At 39.6% G+C, this 19,201-nt stretch overlaps 1 protein-coding gene and 1 long non-coding RNA gene across 5 annotated transcripts in view; both read right to left on the bottom strand.

Annotated features, from left to right (window-relative positions):
• Window positions 1-19,201, bottom strand: part of LOC138407077 (golgin subfamily A member 6-like protein 25) — a 122,094-nt gene that overhangs the window by 22,377 nt on the left and 80,516 nt on the right. The window contains exons 3-5 of one of the 4 annotated variants that reach the window (XM_069521419.1): window positions 15,454-15,579; window positions 9,489-9,839; window positions 8,895-9,371 (exon numbers count right to left, since the gene is read on the bottom strand). In XM_069521419.1, the coding sequence (XP_069377520.1) occupies window positions 9,090-9,371; window positions 9,489-9,839; window positions 15,454-15,579 (759 nt within the window). In that variant the 3' untranslated portion in view covers window positions 8,895-9,089. Of the gene's footprint in view, window positions 1-8,894; window positions 9,372-9,488; window positions 9,990-10,063; window positions 10,228-14,208; window positions 15,337-15,453; window positions 15,580-19,201 lie in introns of those variants that run through there. The other 3 variants (XM_069521417.1, XM_069521418.1, XM_069521420.1) reach the window with 3 other exon arrangements.
• Window positions 5,027-7,116, bottom strand: LOC138407007 (uncharacterized). Its single transcript, XR_011240408.1, has 2 exons — window positions 6,429-7,116; window positions 5,027-6,316 (listed from the first exon to the last, which is right to left on the bottom strand). It is a non-coding gene; the product is annotated as an uncharacterized lncRNA (long non-coding RNA).

The raw sequence follows: 19,201 nt of genomic DNA on the forward strand, positions 1-19,201 counted from the left end.
AGGAGAAACACGATTATTTACAGATACTGTACAATACAATAGCCTACAATAATTTTTACACATGTAATATTAGCTGTGTTAAGCAGCCAAGACTGGTACTTATAGTTTATTCTGTGTTCAGCAGGTGGAAGCACCACAGATTTCAGCCAAACTGATGTACTAAAAAAAATAAACATTGTACAAAAAAATGTCTTTCTACCACATCTGTAATAACCGAATGAGCAAGGTGAGCCCATCAACACGGACGAGCCAGTTCAAAAGTGGTGGCAACAAAAAAAAGCATCACAACAAAGTTGCATGCCCACCTAAAGCACAACCACCCGACCCAGTGTTCCCAGCTGGGGGAAAAAAAGTGCACCTCAAGATGCAGAGCCTTCGTCCCGAAAGTCAACACTCAGTGAGGCGTTTGGTCGACAAAGTAAATATAAATGGAGCAAAAATGGTGTGCGCTCACAGAAAGTGTAGTTCGCTGCATCGCAAAAGAAATGCTGCCCTTTAGTACAGTTGAAAAACCAGCATTGAGAGAGATGCTGCAAACGTTTGACAGACAGAACGAATTGCCTGCGAGAAAATACATGTCACAAACGGCCTAAATGTTCAATATTTATTGAAGTGCAATTTTGTTAATCGAGACTTGATAAGCCATTTTATTTATTGTCTTGGTTGTGTGTGGTTTTATATTTGAGTGCTGTTTTTGCTAACAGAGACTGAGAGTCCATTTTATTTTTTGTTTGTTTTATTTATTTAGGATATTTCAACGTTCCTGAAATTACAATTACGATGGTAAAAAATTACTGAAAAATAAAAGTTTATTGTATTTGAAAGGGTGTGCATTATTATGATATATTATCATGTTGACAATCATATCATTTATCGGCAATAATTCGTGGGACAATATATCGTCCAGCAAAATTTGTTATCGTCCTAGGCCTAATAGAGAATAACAATTTTACTCAATTACTGTTGCAACATGCTATCACAATGTTCAGTAATAAAATAAGCAACACTCAAAATATCACATTATGTTATTGAAATAATCTTCCTCACTCCAAATCAACAGTATCAAAATATCCTGTGCTCTTTACATCGTAATTAGCACATAAAACAATATCAATCATCTAGAAAGAAAAACATGTAATGTGCACAGCTAATAAAATATGGCTGGATGAGCTTAGAATGCATAAATAAGGTGCTAAACACACACATAATACAGCTCTATGTGCAACAAAGGAGCAAACAAATGTCTCACAATGCACCTTTAAAATGTCGGATCAGGGCTTCAGCATTAATGTGTGGTGTGTCGTAGTGTGTCTCTCTCGCGCCAATCAGCACCGGAGCTAGTGCTCTGATGTTAGCTCCTATGCTAACGGTTTAACTCGTTGCATTAGCTATTAGCCTTTAGCACATCAAGACGGCCGCTCACCGATGCGTTTCTCTTCCCGAGAGGTTCCTCCGACTGTGCTCACACAGGTCCTGGTCGTCCCGGGAGATTTCTTCGGCAGCTTTTCCGAGTCTGATCCACTTTTCTTGTTTTATCTTCCTATGGTGAGTGTCTGTTTAATGCGCCTTGCTCTCTCTCTTCCCGGCAACTTCAGAGGAAGTGAACCTGCTCCGATCAGCTCAATGGGCGGGGCTTCTTTTCTGATTGGGTGACAGACCGTCTCCAACCCGTCTCCTTCAAACTAAAACTCTCTATAAATAAATCTCTATAAACTCTCTAAATAAATTTTATTATGGTTCTATCTCTCCTTTTAGATAAACATCTGTTTTTTATTATTAACCAAAACGTAGTATTAATGAATTGATTTTTCCACCATGAATTTCACTTTTCTTCATTCAATCAACTAATTTATTGTTTTTAATACAGGTTTTTAACCTGGGTTACACAAGAATCTAATACTTTTATTTAGAAGCTGTTTTGTTGTGATATTTTTTCACTGTGATTTTGAGCTAAATGGAGATATGGACACTTCCTATGCTTCTATATACTATATACTATACATCCACTGTCATGATTACACCTGATTTCTTTGGAACTATGTTCTTTCAGATACAAATAAAAAAATCTATTCTATAGTTATCTTACAGGATCACATAACTGCCTCGTCCATAAGCAACTCATATACTTTACTGGGCCATTATAATAAGTCTCTATACTCAGTCAGGTTCACTACTCTGAGTAATCATGAATTACGACCTCCTCCATTAATAAGTATCTTTCTTGATACAGGTATTGATAAAGTTCCTCTGAATCGCTCTCTAACCTATAGTTAGTACCTAACCTGTGTCTGGTTGTGAGGCCCTGCCTGGCTGAACACGGGGCCTGACTGCAGGACCAGCTCTGTCTCCCATCTAGCCCTAATGTAATCAGTTGAAGCACTCGTACAGTCTCTGAGGTTTTGATATAACACAGATACCACCTTGATTTTTGACCCATTATATACTCGCATTAGTACATCTATCACTCCGTTTAATATTTTTGCGCTCCCTATTTCCCTTATAATATAATCCCTTAGCTGTAGTTATCTAAAAAAAATCCTAATTTTTTAATCCATACATTTCTCTAAGGTCCTGAAAAGACATTATGTTTCCATTCTTTAGTATTGTACACATGGCAGTGATTCCCTTCCTCTCCCAGTTTCTGTATGTCAGGTCACTCAAGTTTGGCTTGAATCTTTCATCATATGCAATCCAGCTCAACAATCTCACTTTCTTTTCCAATCTATGCCTTTTATTGAAATCAGCCCAGATAGTCAGTGTGTGGGAGGTTATTGGATCTATTGAACCTTTTAGTAGTTTTTAGCAATGTAATGTTGCCCAAAAGGGATTGCACTGGTTTGCTAGCCACCCTCATCTCAATCTCTTTCCATTTGGAGTTATAATGCTTGTCACACCACTTGACCAAGTTGTGCTGCCTCATAATAATCCTTTAAATTTGGGAGTGCCATGGGAATCCCCCCCGATTCTTAGCCAGTTGTAGCGTGCTATATTTTATTCTTGGTTTTTTACCACTCCAAATGAACCTCGATATCATTTTGTCCCAGGTTTTAAATCTTTCTAACTGTATCTTGACAGTAAGGGATTGGAAGAAATACAACAGCATCAGGAAAATGTTCATTTTAATAATGTCAATCTTTGAACTGACCTCCAGTGATATGGTTGACCATCTCTCAATATCCTCTTAATTTGTATATGAATCTGATCACAATGGCTGGATTTATCTTCTGAAGATGGCTTATCTGTTTTGTTAGGGTTACCCCAAGATATTTTATGCTTTCTGAGTTCCATTTCCATTTATAAGCATTTGTAATTTCTTGGGAAGGGGTATAATTAAAAGCCAGAATCTGTGTTTTATTCACATTTGTTTTATATAATGAGTGGTCTCCGTATATACTTATATACTTAAATGTGTTAGGTTTGTATCAGGTCTTTCTAAATATATTATTACATTGTCTGCAAACAGACTTATTACATGTTTTGGTTTTTTAATATGTATTCCCTTTATTTCCTCACACTGTCTTATAGCCTGCGCCAGAGGTTCAATGTATAAGTCAAAGAGGAGAGGGGACAGGCAACATCCTTGGCCTGTTCCCCTCTGTAGCTTTATGCTTTTTGTTAGACTACCATTCATTTTTATTCTAGCTATAGCATTCTGGTATATTGTATTGATGCATTTAATGGCTTCTTTGTTAAATCCAAAACATTCTAATGTTAAATATACAAATATCCAATTTACGCCATCAAAAGCCTTTTCGCCATCAAGACTCAGCAATATAGCCTTAGTTTCCTTCATTTGTATCGAGTTTACTATTTGCAGGGTCCTTCTTATGTTATCTAATGTTTGTCGTCCTGTAGTAAATCCAGTTTGGTCCTCGTCAATTAATTCTGTCATGAAATTCTGATATCTCCTTGCTATAATGGATGTGTATATGTTGTAATCTACATTGAGCATAGAAATGGGTCTGTAATTGTTACAATATTCTGCGTCTTTACCCTCCTTGGGGATTACAGATATGATTGCTTCATTACATGAGGGTGGCAATCTACCTTTCTTAAGGGCAGTGGCGGTTCTACATTGAGTTACTCCCCGGGCGAGGGGTGTTATATAAAGTAGAGTAATGTGTATAGTCTTTTTCCTTCGGATGCAGTTCACGCCATACATCAAACAGTCCATGTTCCTTCAACGACATGTTTACAAATTTAGATATATGTGTCTTATTTCTTTTTATACTTGTTGTGTCTACCCTATGATCCATTATCATATTAAAATCACCAGCACATATCACTATACCTTCAGATTTTAAGGCCATGACTGGGAATAATGATTTAAAGAATTGTTTAGTACTCTCTGGAGGGGCATATACATTAATTAACGTAACCATCTCTTCCTCTAGTTTCCCCTTCACTATAATATATTGTCCTTCTGTATCCTTGATTTCTTTTAGACATTCAAATTTAGTTGAGTTTTGTATAAGTATTGCCACACCTCTTTTGTTGCTTTGTTTACAAGTACTGTAATAGGTGTTTCTAAAACCAAATTTCTTCAGCTTTTCATGCTCTTCCTGGGAAAGGTGTGTTTCCTGCATGAAGATAACTTGAGCCTTAAGTTTTCTCATTTTCAAAATTATCTTAGTCCTTTTTTGGATTATTTAACCCATTAACATTTAACGACACTCACGATATGCTGTTCATTTATAGCTTTGGAAAATGGCATTATACTCCATGATATATATATATATATATATATATATATATTATATACCATGAGAACAAACAATAGCCCAAAGAACATTGAGCAACTCAGCAATAAAAAAAAAATCGAACTAAGAAAACAACAGTAGGCACTTGCCCCCCACGTTTCCCCCGTGGGTTGAGGTGAAATTCAGATGAAATATGGGGGCCCCTCCTTAGTGAGGTCCATTCTTGTTATCCAGATTCTCTTGAGCATCTGTCTCATTAATTCAATTCAATTCAATTCAATTCAATTTTTTTTATATAGCGCCAATTCATATTTTACATTATCTCAAGGCACTTTACATTTAAAAGTCAAGACCTTAAAACAATATTAACGTAGAGAAACCCAACAGTTCCCACAATGAGCAAGCACTGTGGGGAGGAAAAACTCCCTCATTAACAGGGAGAAACCTCTGGCAGAACCAAGCTCAATGTGGGCGGTCATCTGCCTCGACCAGTTGGGGTGAGGAAAGAAAAGTAAGGGGGGAGGAAAGGAGAGATGGGTGGAAAGAGGGGGAGAGAAGAGAGAGATGAGGTGGAGAGAGAGAGACCGGGAACAATTTGGCACCATCAGTATCAAGGCTGACTATAAAAATAACAATGTAGTGATCTACAACAGGATTATATATATTAATCAATTACTGAGTTATTGTAATAAATGATGACAATGGTGATGGTAGTCGTTGTTGTCCTGCAGTCCCGGTGCCGGAGTTATCTGAAACGATATAGAGAGAAGAGCCAGAGGGACTATGGGAGGACAAAGTGACACTTTGACATGATGACATGTTAAAATAAATAAATAAATAAATAAACAGGTGTGGGGGGGCAGAGAGACAGAGAGACAGAGGGAAGTGATGAAGTGCTCAGTGCATAATGGGAGTTCCCCCAGCAGTCTAAACCTATAGCAGCACAACTAAGGGATGGTTCAGGACTCACCTGATCCAGCCCTAACTATAGGCTTTGTCAAAGAGGAAGGTTTTTAGTTTTACTTTAAATGCTGGGACAGTGTCTGCCTCCCGAACCCAGATTGGGAGCTGGTTCCATAGGAGAGGAGCCTGATAGCTAAAAGTTCTACCTCCTGCTCTACTCTTACAGACTCTTGGAACCACTAGAGAGCCTGTGTTTTGGGAACGAAGTAATCATTATAGCTCACACATACAGCGTCCGATCAGTCCTAACAGTGAAGACTGAAGACCTATATACAATCTCTTAGACTATTTGTCTTCAGTGTCTAACATGTGTTATCTTTCACTTACTTATTCATTTAGATGCACTTACATACTTTATTTGTCCATTCCTCGGTATTTCTGTAGTTTATGTTTTGCTCGTGTTTCGGTGTCCTCTTTGTTTCCTACCTGTTGCCATGGCCATGGGCCGGTGTCCCAGTGTATCCTCATTCTGGCCATAGGTGTCTAGAAACGGATTCCTCTCTCTTTTAAAACTTTCTTAATTCCCGCGTACTCCTTTCTTCTCTGAATTATTTCCGTGGCATAGTCACATTATTGGAAATAGTATTAGTTAGGTGATAAGTTGCAACATCATGTCCCAATTGGAGATTAGCCGTGCTGCACTGCTGCTGTGCCTGTGGAACAAAGAAGAAATTAACAATTAAGCCGCAGTATCATTAATTCCAGCTCTGTCCAACAATCCATATATAATAGCTCCAAAGACTCCTGGAAGAGAAATTGTCCTACCCTGAAGAGCAGTCATCCACAGGAGGAAAAGTGGCCACCTCACAGCCCCAGTGGTGTGACTACTCTTGGAGATTCTCCCATCACAGTGTCCTCTCCATGCAGTCTCTCTGAAGCTTCATCTGACGTGGCTGGCTGGAGAGGTGCGTGGACCAGTTCACATGTGAGAACAAAGCCTTTGCAGGGACTGGAGAATATGCTCTGCCTTTTGGGTGAGGATAAATCAATATTTAGGCGAAAAAAATGGATGCGACTAAAGAGGAGATGGAGAGCCCGTCATCAGTAGCGATCACTTAAATAACGTTGGCTGTTGTGCTGTGCTCCACGAGGAGTCAAAATAATGTTATTATTCATGACTTTGCCTCACACAGAGCACCAAAAATGTTGTGATTATGTACTTTCCCTTGCGCGGGGTACGATTATGTACTTTCCTTCATGTGGGGCACCATTAAATGGTGTGCTTTTGGGCATTCAATAAATGTGGCTATCAGAGAAATATTAAATATTAATATTAAAAATATTAATATTAAACTGATAAAGGATAAATCGGGGCACCACCCTTCAAAGGAAGGGAAAAGATAGCCAATTTAAGAAATAAGACTTACTCACTACAAATTTGGAACTCTGATTAATAATTAAATAAATAACTATAACCAAAATTACCACATCAATAGCTAGCAAAGTTGAAGGATATGGAATTCTTGACAGTGTAGAGGTTGGCAAAATTCACACTTATGCAACATTAATGAAGATGGAGTTTTGAGACCATGTGGCTGAGATCACATGTATGTGTTAAGTTTGTGGAAATGAGTGTGTGAGGTGTTGGTGCCAGGTTAAAGAAAGTAGTTAGATGCATGCAAAGAAACTGATCAGTATAACAGAACTAACATTAACTTTCAAATAACATATTACCAAATATCACAACAACACAATTCAAACTTATAAACATCACATGAAATAGAAATAGGACTAAACAGTCCTTTGCTTAGCCTAGCGTAATAATAGAGCCCAGTTGACGGGTAGTCCATGAAAAAGAGGAAAAGTTCCTTTTTGGATGTGCTGTTTGAAGTCGAGTGAAGTGGTCTTGTTGGTTTGTGGCTCCTGTTGTGCATCTGCTGGTCAGACCTTGTGTCGTGGCCAATTGTGCTGAAGTTCTTAGGCAGGCTCTCGCGTCACTGCCTTTGGAAGGTTTTAGCAGTCTGCTCCAGGCAGGCCTGCTGGAAGTTGAGGAGCTTGTGTAGGGAGGAAGTTTCCCTGGCTGGGACAGCAGGGCCAGAACCTACTCCACCAGGAGCGGTCAGCAGGAGAAGAGGCAGAACAGAGAAGAGAGCTAGGAAATTCGGCTTATATTGGCCTTGTGACCTCATGGGTCATGGGGCACACAGTGACCAATAGTCATCTGCTACTGGAGCATTAACGGTAGCAGCAGAGCCGGCAGCAAGTGCTTCCATGATGGCATCAATAATGTGACATGTCCGTGTAGTAAAATTTCTGTTCATTACACTGTGTCACATATGAATGTCACTATGTACCTTTAATCTGCACTGCAAACTGAGGAGTGATTATAACATAAATTGCTAATGATTACAATAAGTTTAAGACAGATATTACGAATCATCAAACGAATCAAACAATATACTCTATGTGTAACAATCAGTATGTAGTGTATGTATAACTTGTGTGAAGAAATGATAATCTTTTTTTTTTTTTAAAGGCAGTCTGACAAGAATGAAATATAATGGTGTAAAATCAGAGACAAATATCTTTTAAAAAATAGTAAATGGTTTGGACAGATATAATGGTGTCAAGAGTAAGAAAAACTGTGTAAAAGAAAAAGAGACTCATCATGGTACGGTAGGGGCTCTCCAGAGGGAAAGTCCCAGCTCCAAGGCCAAAGTAACCCCGGTGCTTGGAGACTTTCCAGGGGGAAGGTCGTAACAGGTGTGGCCCTTAAGGATAGATAAAGCGGAGCAACACCACTGTTAGTCAGAGTTCTTCTGGTGCAGCTCCGGCTCGCTACTGAATGCTCTCAGGTTTTGTTGTCGACAATAAAACTCTGCTGCTTTTAAGTTGACTTCTACTGCTTTTTTATTTGACTGAATTTTTGAAATTTTTGGACCACGAGTGGAACTTAGTTTTTCACCACAACACCCAGACAAGCGGGACTTCTTCTTCTTCGTGCTTGGCGGTTGACATGACAACGAATTTGTTGTTTAGTGTATATGAAAAAAGAAGCTAACAGGCAAGCTAATTCAGAGGAACAAACTTTACTCTTTCTTATTCAGGTACCAGTCACAGTCACTCTCTTCTTCATGGGGTACATCGAGTGACACTGCCACCCACTGGCATAATATATATTGCAGGCACACGTATATACTACAAAATGTTTACGGCATTATGTCACCAACTCAAATTTCTTCTGATTTGAATTTGTAGTAATGAGTAACGAAGATGGTTGGGAGAAATGTATTGGAGTAAAAGTACACATTTTACTTAGGAAATATAGTGGAGTAAAAGTGAAAGTTGTCAGAAATAAAAATAACAAAGTAAAGGACAGATATGTGAAATTTCTACTTAAGTAGAAATGTAAAGAAGTATTTGTACTTCGTTACATTACAACACTGGGTAAGGTCAGCTCAGGTGCTGTTGGATGGGCGCTGCTGACTACTTCCAACACTGTGGTTTTCTCAACCCCAGAGCGTGGCGGATTCTCTTCCAGAGTGAAGTCTTCTTTGGTTTCTCAGGGAGAACACTGGAGAGAGACTTCTCCTCAGTGACATCATCCTTACTCTCTCCATTGAGCTCCCGACTGGAAACATCAGCTTCATGACAGTGGCAGACCACATTGTAAGAAGCTTTGAGCTTCATCAGCTCTTCTTGGAGAACCTTCTTCTCCTGGAGCTCAGTGTTGAACTTCTCCTGGTTGGTAGTCGGATTTTGACAGACCTCATGATAAGAAGCTCTGAGCTTCATCAGCTCTTCTTGGAGAACGTTCTTTTCCTGCTTCTCCTCCTGGAGCTCAGTGTCGAACTTCTCCTGGTTGGTAGTCTGATTCAGACAGACCTCATGATAAGAAGCTCTGAGCTTCATCAGCTCTTCTTGAAGAGCATTATTCTCATCCTGAAGCAGATCGCTGGTTTGAGTCTCCTTGTCCATGGAGTCAATCTTTTGGCTGTGAGCTTGCCTTTCCTCCATCTCTGTCACCACAAGCTCAAGCCTGCTCAAATCCCTTTTCAAAAGGGCCACCTTCTCCTTCAGAGCCACATTGTCCTCTTCCAGAGCCTTCACCTTGTTGCTCTGTACAGCCAGTTCAGCCAGTTTGCCATTGTGGGCTTTAGAGTGAGCTGTCATTTTCTCCTTCTCCCTCATCAGAAGCTCATCGTTCTGTTTGAGCTTCTCTTCCAGAGCCTTCACCTTGTTGCTCTGTATAGCTAGTTCAGCCAGGACACCAATGTGGGCTTTAGAGCGAGCTGTCATTTTCTCCTGCTCCCTTATCAGAAGCTCATCATTCAGTTTGAGCTTCTCTTTCAAAGCCTTAATCTCAGACTGCATTGTTCCACATGTCTGAAAAATGGAAACATGGAATTCATTATTAACTTGAACCTGAACATACATTTCTAAAAAAAAAAAATTCTTACCAGGATGTCCATTTTGGTAAAGGGGGATTTGTAGTTATGAGAGCAGTGTCTTCTTGATGAATTTTTACTGAACAAATCAGCGGTTGTCTCCGTAGGCAGGATTGTTGTCTTCACTAATGAGGACTGTGGTCTTCTCAGTTGACGGTCTGTTATTTTCACAAGCTAATAACTTGAAGCAAGGGAACTTGTTATTTATGTTTGGTAGTTCAGAGGACCAAAGAAATATCCTTTAATGTCTAGAGTTTTTGGTTCTTTGATTGGATTTGATAAGGATTTGCAGGCCAGCAATCCCTTTGATGGTTGCCCCCACATCAATCATCAAAGAAGATTTTTAAGAAGCAACCATTTCCATGGCAATTTTTATAACTCCACAACATGGCGGCCCCTGGGGGTTTATCAGGTTGACTTCTATATGATGCACATCACTGCGGAGCATACACAAATCCTGAGCTAGGCGGCTACTATACACATGTTGCACTGATAGCTACAGTGATCCCTGTCTGAGACTGAGGTTAGTCTCTTGACCAAATGAAGAAAATCAATCAAAGATTTCAGAGCCATTAGATAATGTGTGATATGCTTGAGGGAATTAATGAAATATGCTATGAAGTGTTAAATTAAGTATGTAGATATGTACATAAGCATCAACAAAATATAAGTCTATGTGTCAGTAAGTACATAGTGTGAAATCTTAACAGCACAAGCATTATAAAATAAATGTAGTAGGATGAAAATAAAATAATGAAAATGGAAAACACTCTAGAGCAGCTGTAGTCAACTACTTTACCATCACCAGGAAGTGGGTACATTTTTGCAAACTAATTGTTGCATTGTGTGTCACTGAGAGCATGGGGAATTGTGCATTTCTGCAGCATGTTTGGATTCGTGTTTGTAAAAAATGTGTGTGTGTGTTTGTGTGTCAGGAAAGTGTGGACCTTGATGCTGGCTGGTTTCTAAAACTGATGCGAAATAATTGAGAGGATCTATATTTACATGTTGATCTATGTGATTTTAGTGTGTGAGAGCTATTGATGCACAACACAGGCACTGACATTCTGTGATTAAGCATTGTATTGTTGTGTGTTGTTCATGTGTTCAATGTGATTTTACACTGCACATAAAGGTTTCATATTTTAATTTCATTCATAGATTCATGGCTATTGAGCAGTGCTTTGTGAGTGTTGGTCGAATACTGTCACTGGCATAAAATATTAATGAAAATGCATATTATTAATATTTGTATGTGTGTATATTAAATCAATACAATTGTCAATGCTTCTGCAAATGTGTTTGACTGTTTCCATTTAATTTAATTTACTATGTTCCACTTAATAATGGGCTAAAAGGATTGGTTTATGTAATATGTATGTCTTTGTTATTCACATTAGTCATCCAATCATTACTGATTTGATGATATAGAGCTCAATCTGAATGCAGACAATTATTTCTTCAATGCAAAATATATTTTAAAAATCTTGCCTACATTTGTTTACATATGATAATGAACAAAAATAATAACCAACAGATTTGACACATCTCACACAATTCATTGACCCTCAGCATCCAGCCCTTCATCAGCCGTGAGTGTGGCACATTATGTCATTCTTTGTCGTATATGGTCATCAATAATTTAATAATAATTGATCTCAGGCTCCCTCTCCGGAATCGAACCCTGAATCCCCGTTACCTGTGGTCATTATAGGCACAAAAAGTACCATTGAAAGTTGATAGGCCAGACATTCGAATGAGACGTCGCCACCACGAGGGCCAGCGATCAGTTCGAGGTCATCTAGTGTCACCAAAGCAGCCGGGGCACCACGGGTCTGATAAATGCAGACGTCTCCGAAGGTCAGCGCCCGTTGGGGAAGCGGAGAGCGGGCGGGGAGTGGAGTTCGGTTGGGGGGAAGGGATTTTGCGGAAGTTATTTTGCAAAAGGGGTAAGAACTCGTACATCGCCTGGTACAGTGGCGCTGACAAGCAGAAAAATTTCGCTTAATTTTGCCTTTATACACCAAATTAAAGATTAGACTCTCCTCTTCCCAACAATATCAGCTTTTCACCCTAGCACAAACTGGCTGCTAGTAATCAGACATTTAGTGTGGTCCATTTCAGGCAGCTTTCGGAGCTGGGTCAAAAATTATTGTTGAAGGTTTTTCATAAAATACCAAGAAGGGGCGCCATATTCTGTAGAATTTGTTTTCTGATCCCCGAATAGTGTATCTAATCTTCTCTAGATTCATGCAGGATATCATGTCTCTGAGCCAATGTGAACAGCAAGGAGGAGCTGGGTCCTTCCACTTAAGTGAAATAGCTCGTCGGGCTAGTAAAGAGGCAAAAGCAAGAAAGTTGAGCATAGCTTTATGTAAGTTCAAATCTGGAGCAATGCCAAAAATACCAGTCAAGGGATTGGGCTCAATTCGATGATGGAGGATATCTGATAACGCATGGAAAACCAATGTCCAAAAGTTACCTAAAGAGGGACATGTCCAATACATGTGGTAGAGTGAGGCAGGTGCGCCTTTACATTTATCACATGTAGGGTCGACATCAGGATACATTCGCGCTAATTTGGTTTTTGATATGTGGATTCGATGCACTACTTTAAATTGTAAAAGTGCATGTCAAGAACACATAGAAGAGGAGTGTATCCGATCAAGCACCGAGTCCCATGTGTCCTCTGTAAAGGTGTAATTTAGGTCTTGCTCCCAAGCAGTTCTTATAGTTGCCACTGAAGAGCAGTGCAGTTTGGAAATAAGGTTATATAGATTGGACAAGATACCTTTAGAGGTGGGGTTAACAGAAAGAAATATATCAACAGGGGTAACTGGGGGTTTATAAGGAAATTGGGTCGTTAAGCGCTGTATAAAAGTCCTAATTTGTAAAAATCTAAAAAAGTGGGTTTTGGCAATGCCAAAAAGTTTCTGTTAGTTGAGAAAAGCTCGCAAAACAATTATCAATGTATAGATCTTCAAAGCATCTCAAACCTTTTCTGTGCCAAATATTGAATGCGCCATCAGCCATTGAAGGAGCAAATAGATGGTTAGCAGCAATTGGGCTTTTAAGTGAAAAAAGCTGTAGTCCAAAACTTTTCCTAAATTGGCCCCAGATTAACAGGGAGTGTTTAACTACTGGGTTGCTCTTGGGAATATCCGAAGCAAGTGGAAGTGCGGCACCTAAGAGGGCAGGTAAGGAAACAGGGTTACTGGCACAGACCTCCATTGTAACCCAGGCCGGGGAAGTGGGTTCGAGATGGAAATGTCTCCAAAATAACAAACACCCAATATTCACTGCCCAGTAGTAGTACTGGAAATTAGGCAGAGCCATTCCCCCTGCCTGCTTGGATCTTTGGAGAAATGCTTTCCGCAGCCGAGGGTGTTTACCATTCCAAATGTAAAATATCAATAATGAGTCAAGGGCTCTAAAAAATTATTTGGGGATGAGAACGGGAAGACATTGAAACAAGTAGAGGAACTTTGGAAGCAATGTCATTTTAATCGAGTTTATTCTACCAATAAGGGACAGAGACAAAATCTGTTTTGCCTGATCAAATAAAGTGAGAAAATTTGATTTAAACAAGTTTTTGAATTCTCTGGTGACACAAATTCCGAGGTAATTAAATTGATCTTTCACCACCTTAATGGGAGATGGGTATAGTTAAGTTTAAGAGCTTCTTTATTAATTGGGAATAGTTCGCTTTTATTTAAATTGACTGAAATTATCTAAGATCGTGAGGGCTTCTGGTAGAGAAGTGGTTGGTTTTGAAACAAACAGAAGTAGGTCGCCTGCATAAAGCAAGACTTTATGTTCGACTCCTCCCCTCCATATTCCCTGTACCCGCCCGTTGCTACGTAAGGCAATTGCAAGAGGCTCAATGGCAATTGCGAAAAGGAGTGGGCTTAGTGGGCGACCCTGCCGGGTCCCACGGTGTAAATTAAAGTATTCAGAGTAATGACTATTGGTCAAAACAGTGGCTGAAGGACATTTATACAATGTTTTGATCCAGGACAAAAAGACAGAACCGAAACCAAATTTTCCAAGTGTAAAAAAAAAGATAGTTCCACTCTACTATATCAAATGCCTTCTCAGCATCCATAGAGGCAAGGCACTCTGAATCCACATGTTTGGGGGAGTACAGAATATTAAATAGCCGACGAATATTGTAAAACGAATGGCGTCCTTTAATAAAACCAGTTTGATCTGGCGATATTACAGAAGGAAGGATATCCTCCAGTCTGTGGGCCAAAACTTTGGCGAGGATCTTTACATCCATGTTTAGCAATGAAATCGGTCTGTATGAAGCACAATCTAGTGGGTCTTTGCCTTTTTTCAGCAACAAGGAGATACAGGCCTGATTGAACGAGGGAGGGAGTACACCTGAGTTTAAGGAATCAGAGAACACTGAGCACAGGACGGGGGCTAGATCAGCAGAATTTTTTAAAAAGAAATTTGATGGAAGCCCATCTGGGCCAGGGGATTAACCTGATTGCATAGAAGATATAGCTGCTGAAATTTCCTCCTGGGTGATGGGCGCATCCAGGTTATTTCTCAGGTCTTGAGAAAGGGACGGTGAGTCAAGGTTATTAAAGAAGTTCGTTACATTACAACACTGGGTAAGGTCAGCTCAGGTGCTGTTGGATGGGCGCTGCTGACTACTTCCAACACTGTGGTTTTCTCAACCCCAGAGCGTGGCGGATTCTCTTCCAGAGTGAAGTCTTCTTTGGTTTCTCAGGGAGAACACTGGAGAGAGACTTCTCCTCAGTGACATCATCCTTACTCTCTCCATTGAGCTCCCGACTGGAAACATCAGCTTCATGACAGTGGCAGACCACATTGTAAGAAGCTTTGAGCTTCATCAGCTCTTCTTGGAGAACCTTCTTCTCCTGGAGCTCAGTGTTGAACTTCTCCTGGTTGGTAGTCGGATTTTGACAGACCTCATGATAAGAATCTCTGAGCTTCATCAGCTCTTCTTGGAGAACGTTCTTTTCCTGCTTCTCCTCCTGGAGCTCAGTGTCGAACTTCTCCTGGTTGGTAGTCTGATTCAGACAGACCTCATGATAAGAAGCTCTGAGCTTCATCAGCTCTTCTTGAAGAGCATTATTCTCATCCTGAAGCAGATCGCTGGTTTGAGTCTCCTTGTCCATGGAGTCAATCTTTTGGCTGTGAGCTTGCCTTTCCTCCATCTCTGTCACCACAAGCTCAAGCCTGCTCAAATCCCTTTTCAAAAGGGCCACCTTCTCCTTCAGAGCCACATTGTCCTCTTCCAGAGCCTTCACCTTGTTGCTTTGTACTGCCAGTTTGCCATTGTGGGCTTTAGAGTGAGCTGTCATTTTCTCCTTCTCCCTCATCAGAAGCTCATCGTTCTGTTTGAGCTTCAATTCCAGAGCCTTCACCTTGTTGCTCTGTACAGCCAGTTCAGCCAGTTTGCCATTGTGGGCTTTAGAGTGAGCTGTCATTTTCTCCTTCTCCCTCATCAGAAGCTCATCGTTCTGTTTGAGCTTCTCTTCCAGAGCCTTCACCTTGTTGCTCTGTACAGCTAGTTCAGCCAGGACACCAATGTGGGCTTTAGAGCGAGCTGTCATTTTCTCCTGCTCCCTTATCAGAAGCTCATCATTCAGTTTGAGCTTCTCTTTCAGAGCCTTAATCTCAGACTGCATTGTTCCACATGCCTGAAAAACAGAAACATGGAATTCATTATTAAAAGTCCACTCAACACAACCTGAACATACATTTCTAAAAAAAAATAATTCTTACCAGGATGTCCATTTTGGTAAAGGGGGATTTGTAGTTATGAGAGCAGTGTCTTCTTGATGAATATTTAATGAACAAATCAGCGGTTGTCTCCGTAGGCAGGATTGTTGTCTTCACTAATGAGGACTGTGGTCTTCTCAGTTGACGGTCTATTATTTTCACAAGCTAATAACTTGAAGCAAGGGAACTTGTTATTTATGTTTGGTAGTTCAGAGGACCAAAGAAATATCCTTTAATGTCTAGAGTTTTTGGTTCTTTGATTGGATTTGATAAGGATTTGCAGGCCAGCAATCCCTTTGATGGTTGCCGCCACATCAATCATCAAAGAAGATTTTTAAGAAGCAACCGTTTCCATGGCAATTTTTATAACTGCACAACATGGCGGCCCCTGGGGGTTTATCAGGTTGACTTCTATATGATGCACATCACTGCGGAGCATACACAAATCCTGAGCTAGGCGGCTACTATACACATGTTGCACTGATAGCTACAGTGATCCCTGTCTGAGACTGAGGTTAGTCTCTTGACCAAATGAAGAAAATCAATCAAGGATTTCATATCCATTAGATAATGTGTGATATGCTTGAGGGAATTAATTAAATATGCTATGAAGTGTTAAATTAAGTATGTAGATATGTACATAAGCATCAACAAAATATAAGTCTATGTGTCAGTAAGTACATAGTGTGAAATCTTAACAGCACAAGCATTATAAAATAAATGTAGTAGGATGAAAATAAAATAATGAAAATGGAAAACACTGTAGAGCAGCTGTAGTCAACTACTTTACCATCACCGGGAAGTGGGTACATTTTTGCAAACTAATTGTTGCATTGTGTGTCACTGAGAGCATGGGGAATTGTGCATTTCTGCAGCATGTTTGGATTCGTGTTTGTAAAAAAATGTGTGTGTGTGTCAGGAAAGTGTGGACCTTGATGCTGGCTGGTTTCTAAAACTGATGCGAAATAATTGAGAGGATGTATATTTACATGTTGATCTATGTGATTTTAGTGTGTGAGAGCTATTGATGCACAACACAGGCACTGACATTCTGTGATCAAGTATTGTATTGTTGTGTGTTGTTCATGTGTTCAATGTGATTTTACACTGCAAATAAAGGTTTCATATTTTAATTTCATTCATAGATTCATGGCTATTGAGCAGTGCTTTGTGAGTGTTGGTCGAATACTGTCAGTGGCATAAGATATTAATGAAAATGCATATTATTAATATTTGTATGTGTGTATATTAAATCAATACAATTGTCAATGCTTCTGCAGATGTGTTTGACTGTTTCCATTTAATTTAATTTACTATGTTCCACTTAATAATGGGCTAAAAGGATTGGTTTATGTAATATTTATGTCTTTGTTATGCACATTAGTCATCCAATCATTACTGATTTGATGATATAGAGCTCAATCTGAATGCAGACAATTATTTCTTCAATGCAAAATATATTTTAAAAATCTTGCCTACATTTGTTTACATATGATAATGAACAAAAATAATAACCAACAGATTTGACACATCTCACACAATTCATTGACCCTCAGCATCCAGCCCTTCATCAGCCGTGAGTGTGGCACATTATGTCATTCTTTGTCGTATATGGTCATCAATAATTTAATAATAATTGATCTCAGGTTCCCTCTCTGGAATCGAACACTGAATCCCTGTTACCTGTGGTCATTGTAGGCACAAAAAGTACCATTGAAAGTTGATAGGGCAGACATTCAAATGAGACGTCGCCACCACGAGGGCCAGCGATCAGTTCGAGGTCATCTAGTGTCACCAAAGCAGCCGGGGCACCACGGGTCTGATAAATGCACACGTCCCCGAAGGTCAGCGCCCGTTGGGGAAGCGGAGAGCGGGCGGGGAGTGGAGCTCGGTTGGGGGGGTGGGATTTTGCGGAAGTTATTTTGCAAAAGGGGTAAGAACTCGTACATCGCCTGGTACACTGGCGCTGACAAGTAGAAAAAATTTGCTTAATTTTGCCTTTATACACCAAATTAAAGATTAGACTCTCCTCTTCCCAACAATATCAGCTTTCCACCCTAGCACAAACTGGCTGCTAGTAATCAGACATTTAGTGTGGTCCATTTCAGGCAGCTTTCAGAGCTGGGTCAGAAGTCAAACTTCTTTCACTTACAATGTTTGAACACTGCTGCTAATGTGTTTAAACATGTTTAGGCATGTGCAGGAATGTGTTTAATTAGTTGTAACTTCATAAAAAAGGGCTTTTTGGCAAGTAATTACATATCGTCACAACCTCACTCAGTCTGAGAATCATCATCACTGGTGGTGCACTTTTCAGCTTGAGTAAATTATCTGTTAATCTCAGGCAGGTCTCTCAATACAGCAAAACAATTCTTTACAAACTACTTTTCTTTCAATGGTCTTTTTATTAATGATAAAATACATATAAGACAATCAATGCACAGGAAAAAAGTTTTTTAGATTTTTCGTACAACATCCATAAAACAAAACAATCCCTTGTCAAAACATCCGGACATGGACATACTTAAACATCTACTGACAAAAAAATGTAAATAGACAGAATAATAATAATAATAATAAAAAATAAAAAAATTACAACCACGCTTGGAAAGATAAAAGATTAATAAGATTTAATAACTGAAAAAAGCACAGCACAGACACCACCAAAAAAAGGTGAAATACATGAAAAATAGATACATAAATGAAATAGATAATAAAAATTTAAAAAATTTAAAAATAAAAAAAATAAAAGGGGGGGGGGGGGGGGGGGGCGGCTACTCAAAAATTATTGTTGAAGGTTTTTCATAAAATACCAAGAAGGGGCGCCATATTCTGTAGAATTTGTTTTCTGATCCCCGAATAGTGTATCTAATCTTCTCTAGATTCATGCAGGATATCATTTTCTCTGAGCCAATGTGAACAGCAAGGAGGAGCTGGGTCCTTCCACTTAAGTGAAATAGCTCGTCGGGCTAGTAAAGAGGCAAAAGCAAGAAAGTTGAGCATAGCTTTATGTAAGTTCAAATCTGGAGCAATGCCAAAAATACCAGTCAAGGGATTGGGCTCAATTCGATGATGGAGGATATCTGATAACGCATGGAAAACCAATGTCCAAAAGTTACCTAAAGAGGGACATGTCCAATACATGTGGTAGAGTGAGGCAAGTGCGCCTTTACATTTATCACATGTAGGGTCGACATCAGGATACATTCGCGCTAATTTGGTTTTTGATATGTGGATTCGATGCACTACTTTAAATTGTAAAAGTGCATGTCAAGAACACATAGAAGAGGAGTGTATCCGATCAAGCACCGAGTCCCATGTGTCCTCTGTAAAGGTGTAATTTAGGTCTTGCTCCCAAGCAGTTCTTATAGTTGCCACTGAAGAGCAGTG

The sequence above is a fragment of the Paralichthys olivaceus genome, chromosome 24, assembly GCF_024713975.1.
Source record: "Paralichthys olivaceus isolate ysfri-2021 chromosome 24, ASM2471397v2, whole genome shotgun sequence".
NCBI classification, from domain to species: domain Eukaryota; kingdom Metazoa; phylum Chordata; class Actinopteri; order Pleuronectiformes; family Paralichthyidae; genus Paralichthys; species Paralichthys olivaceus.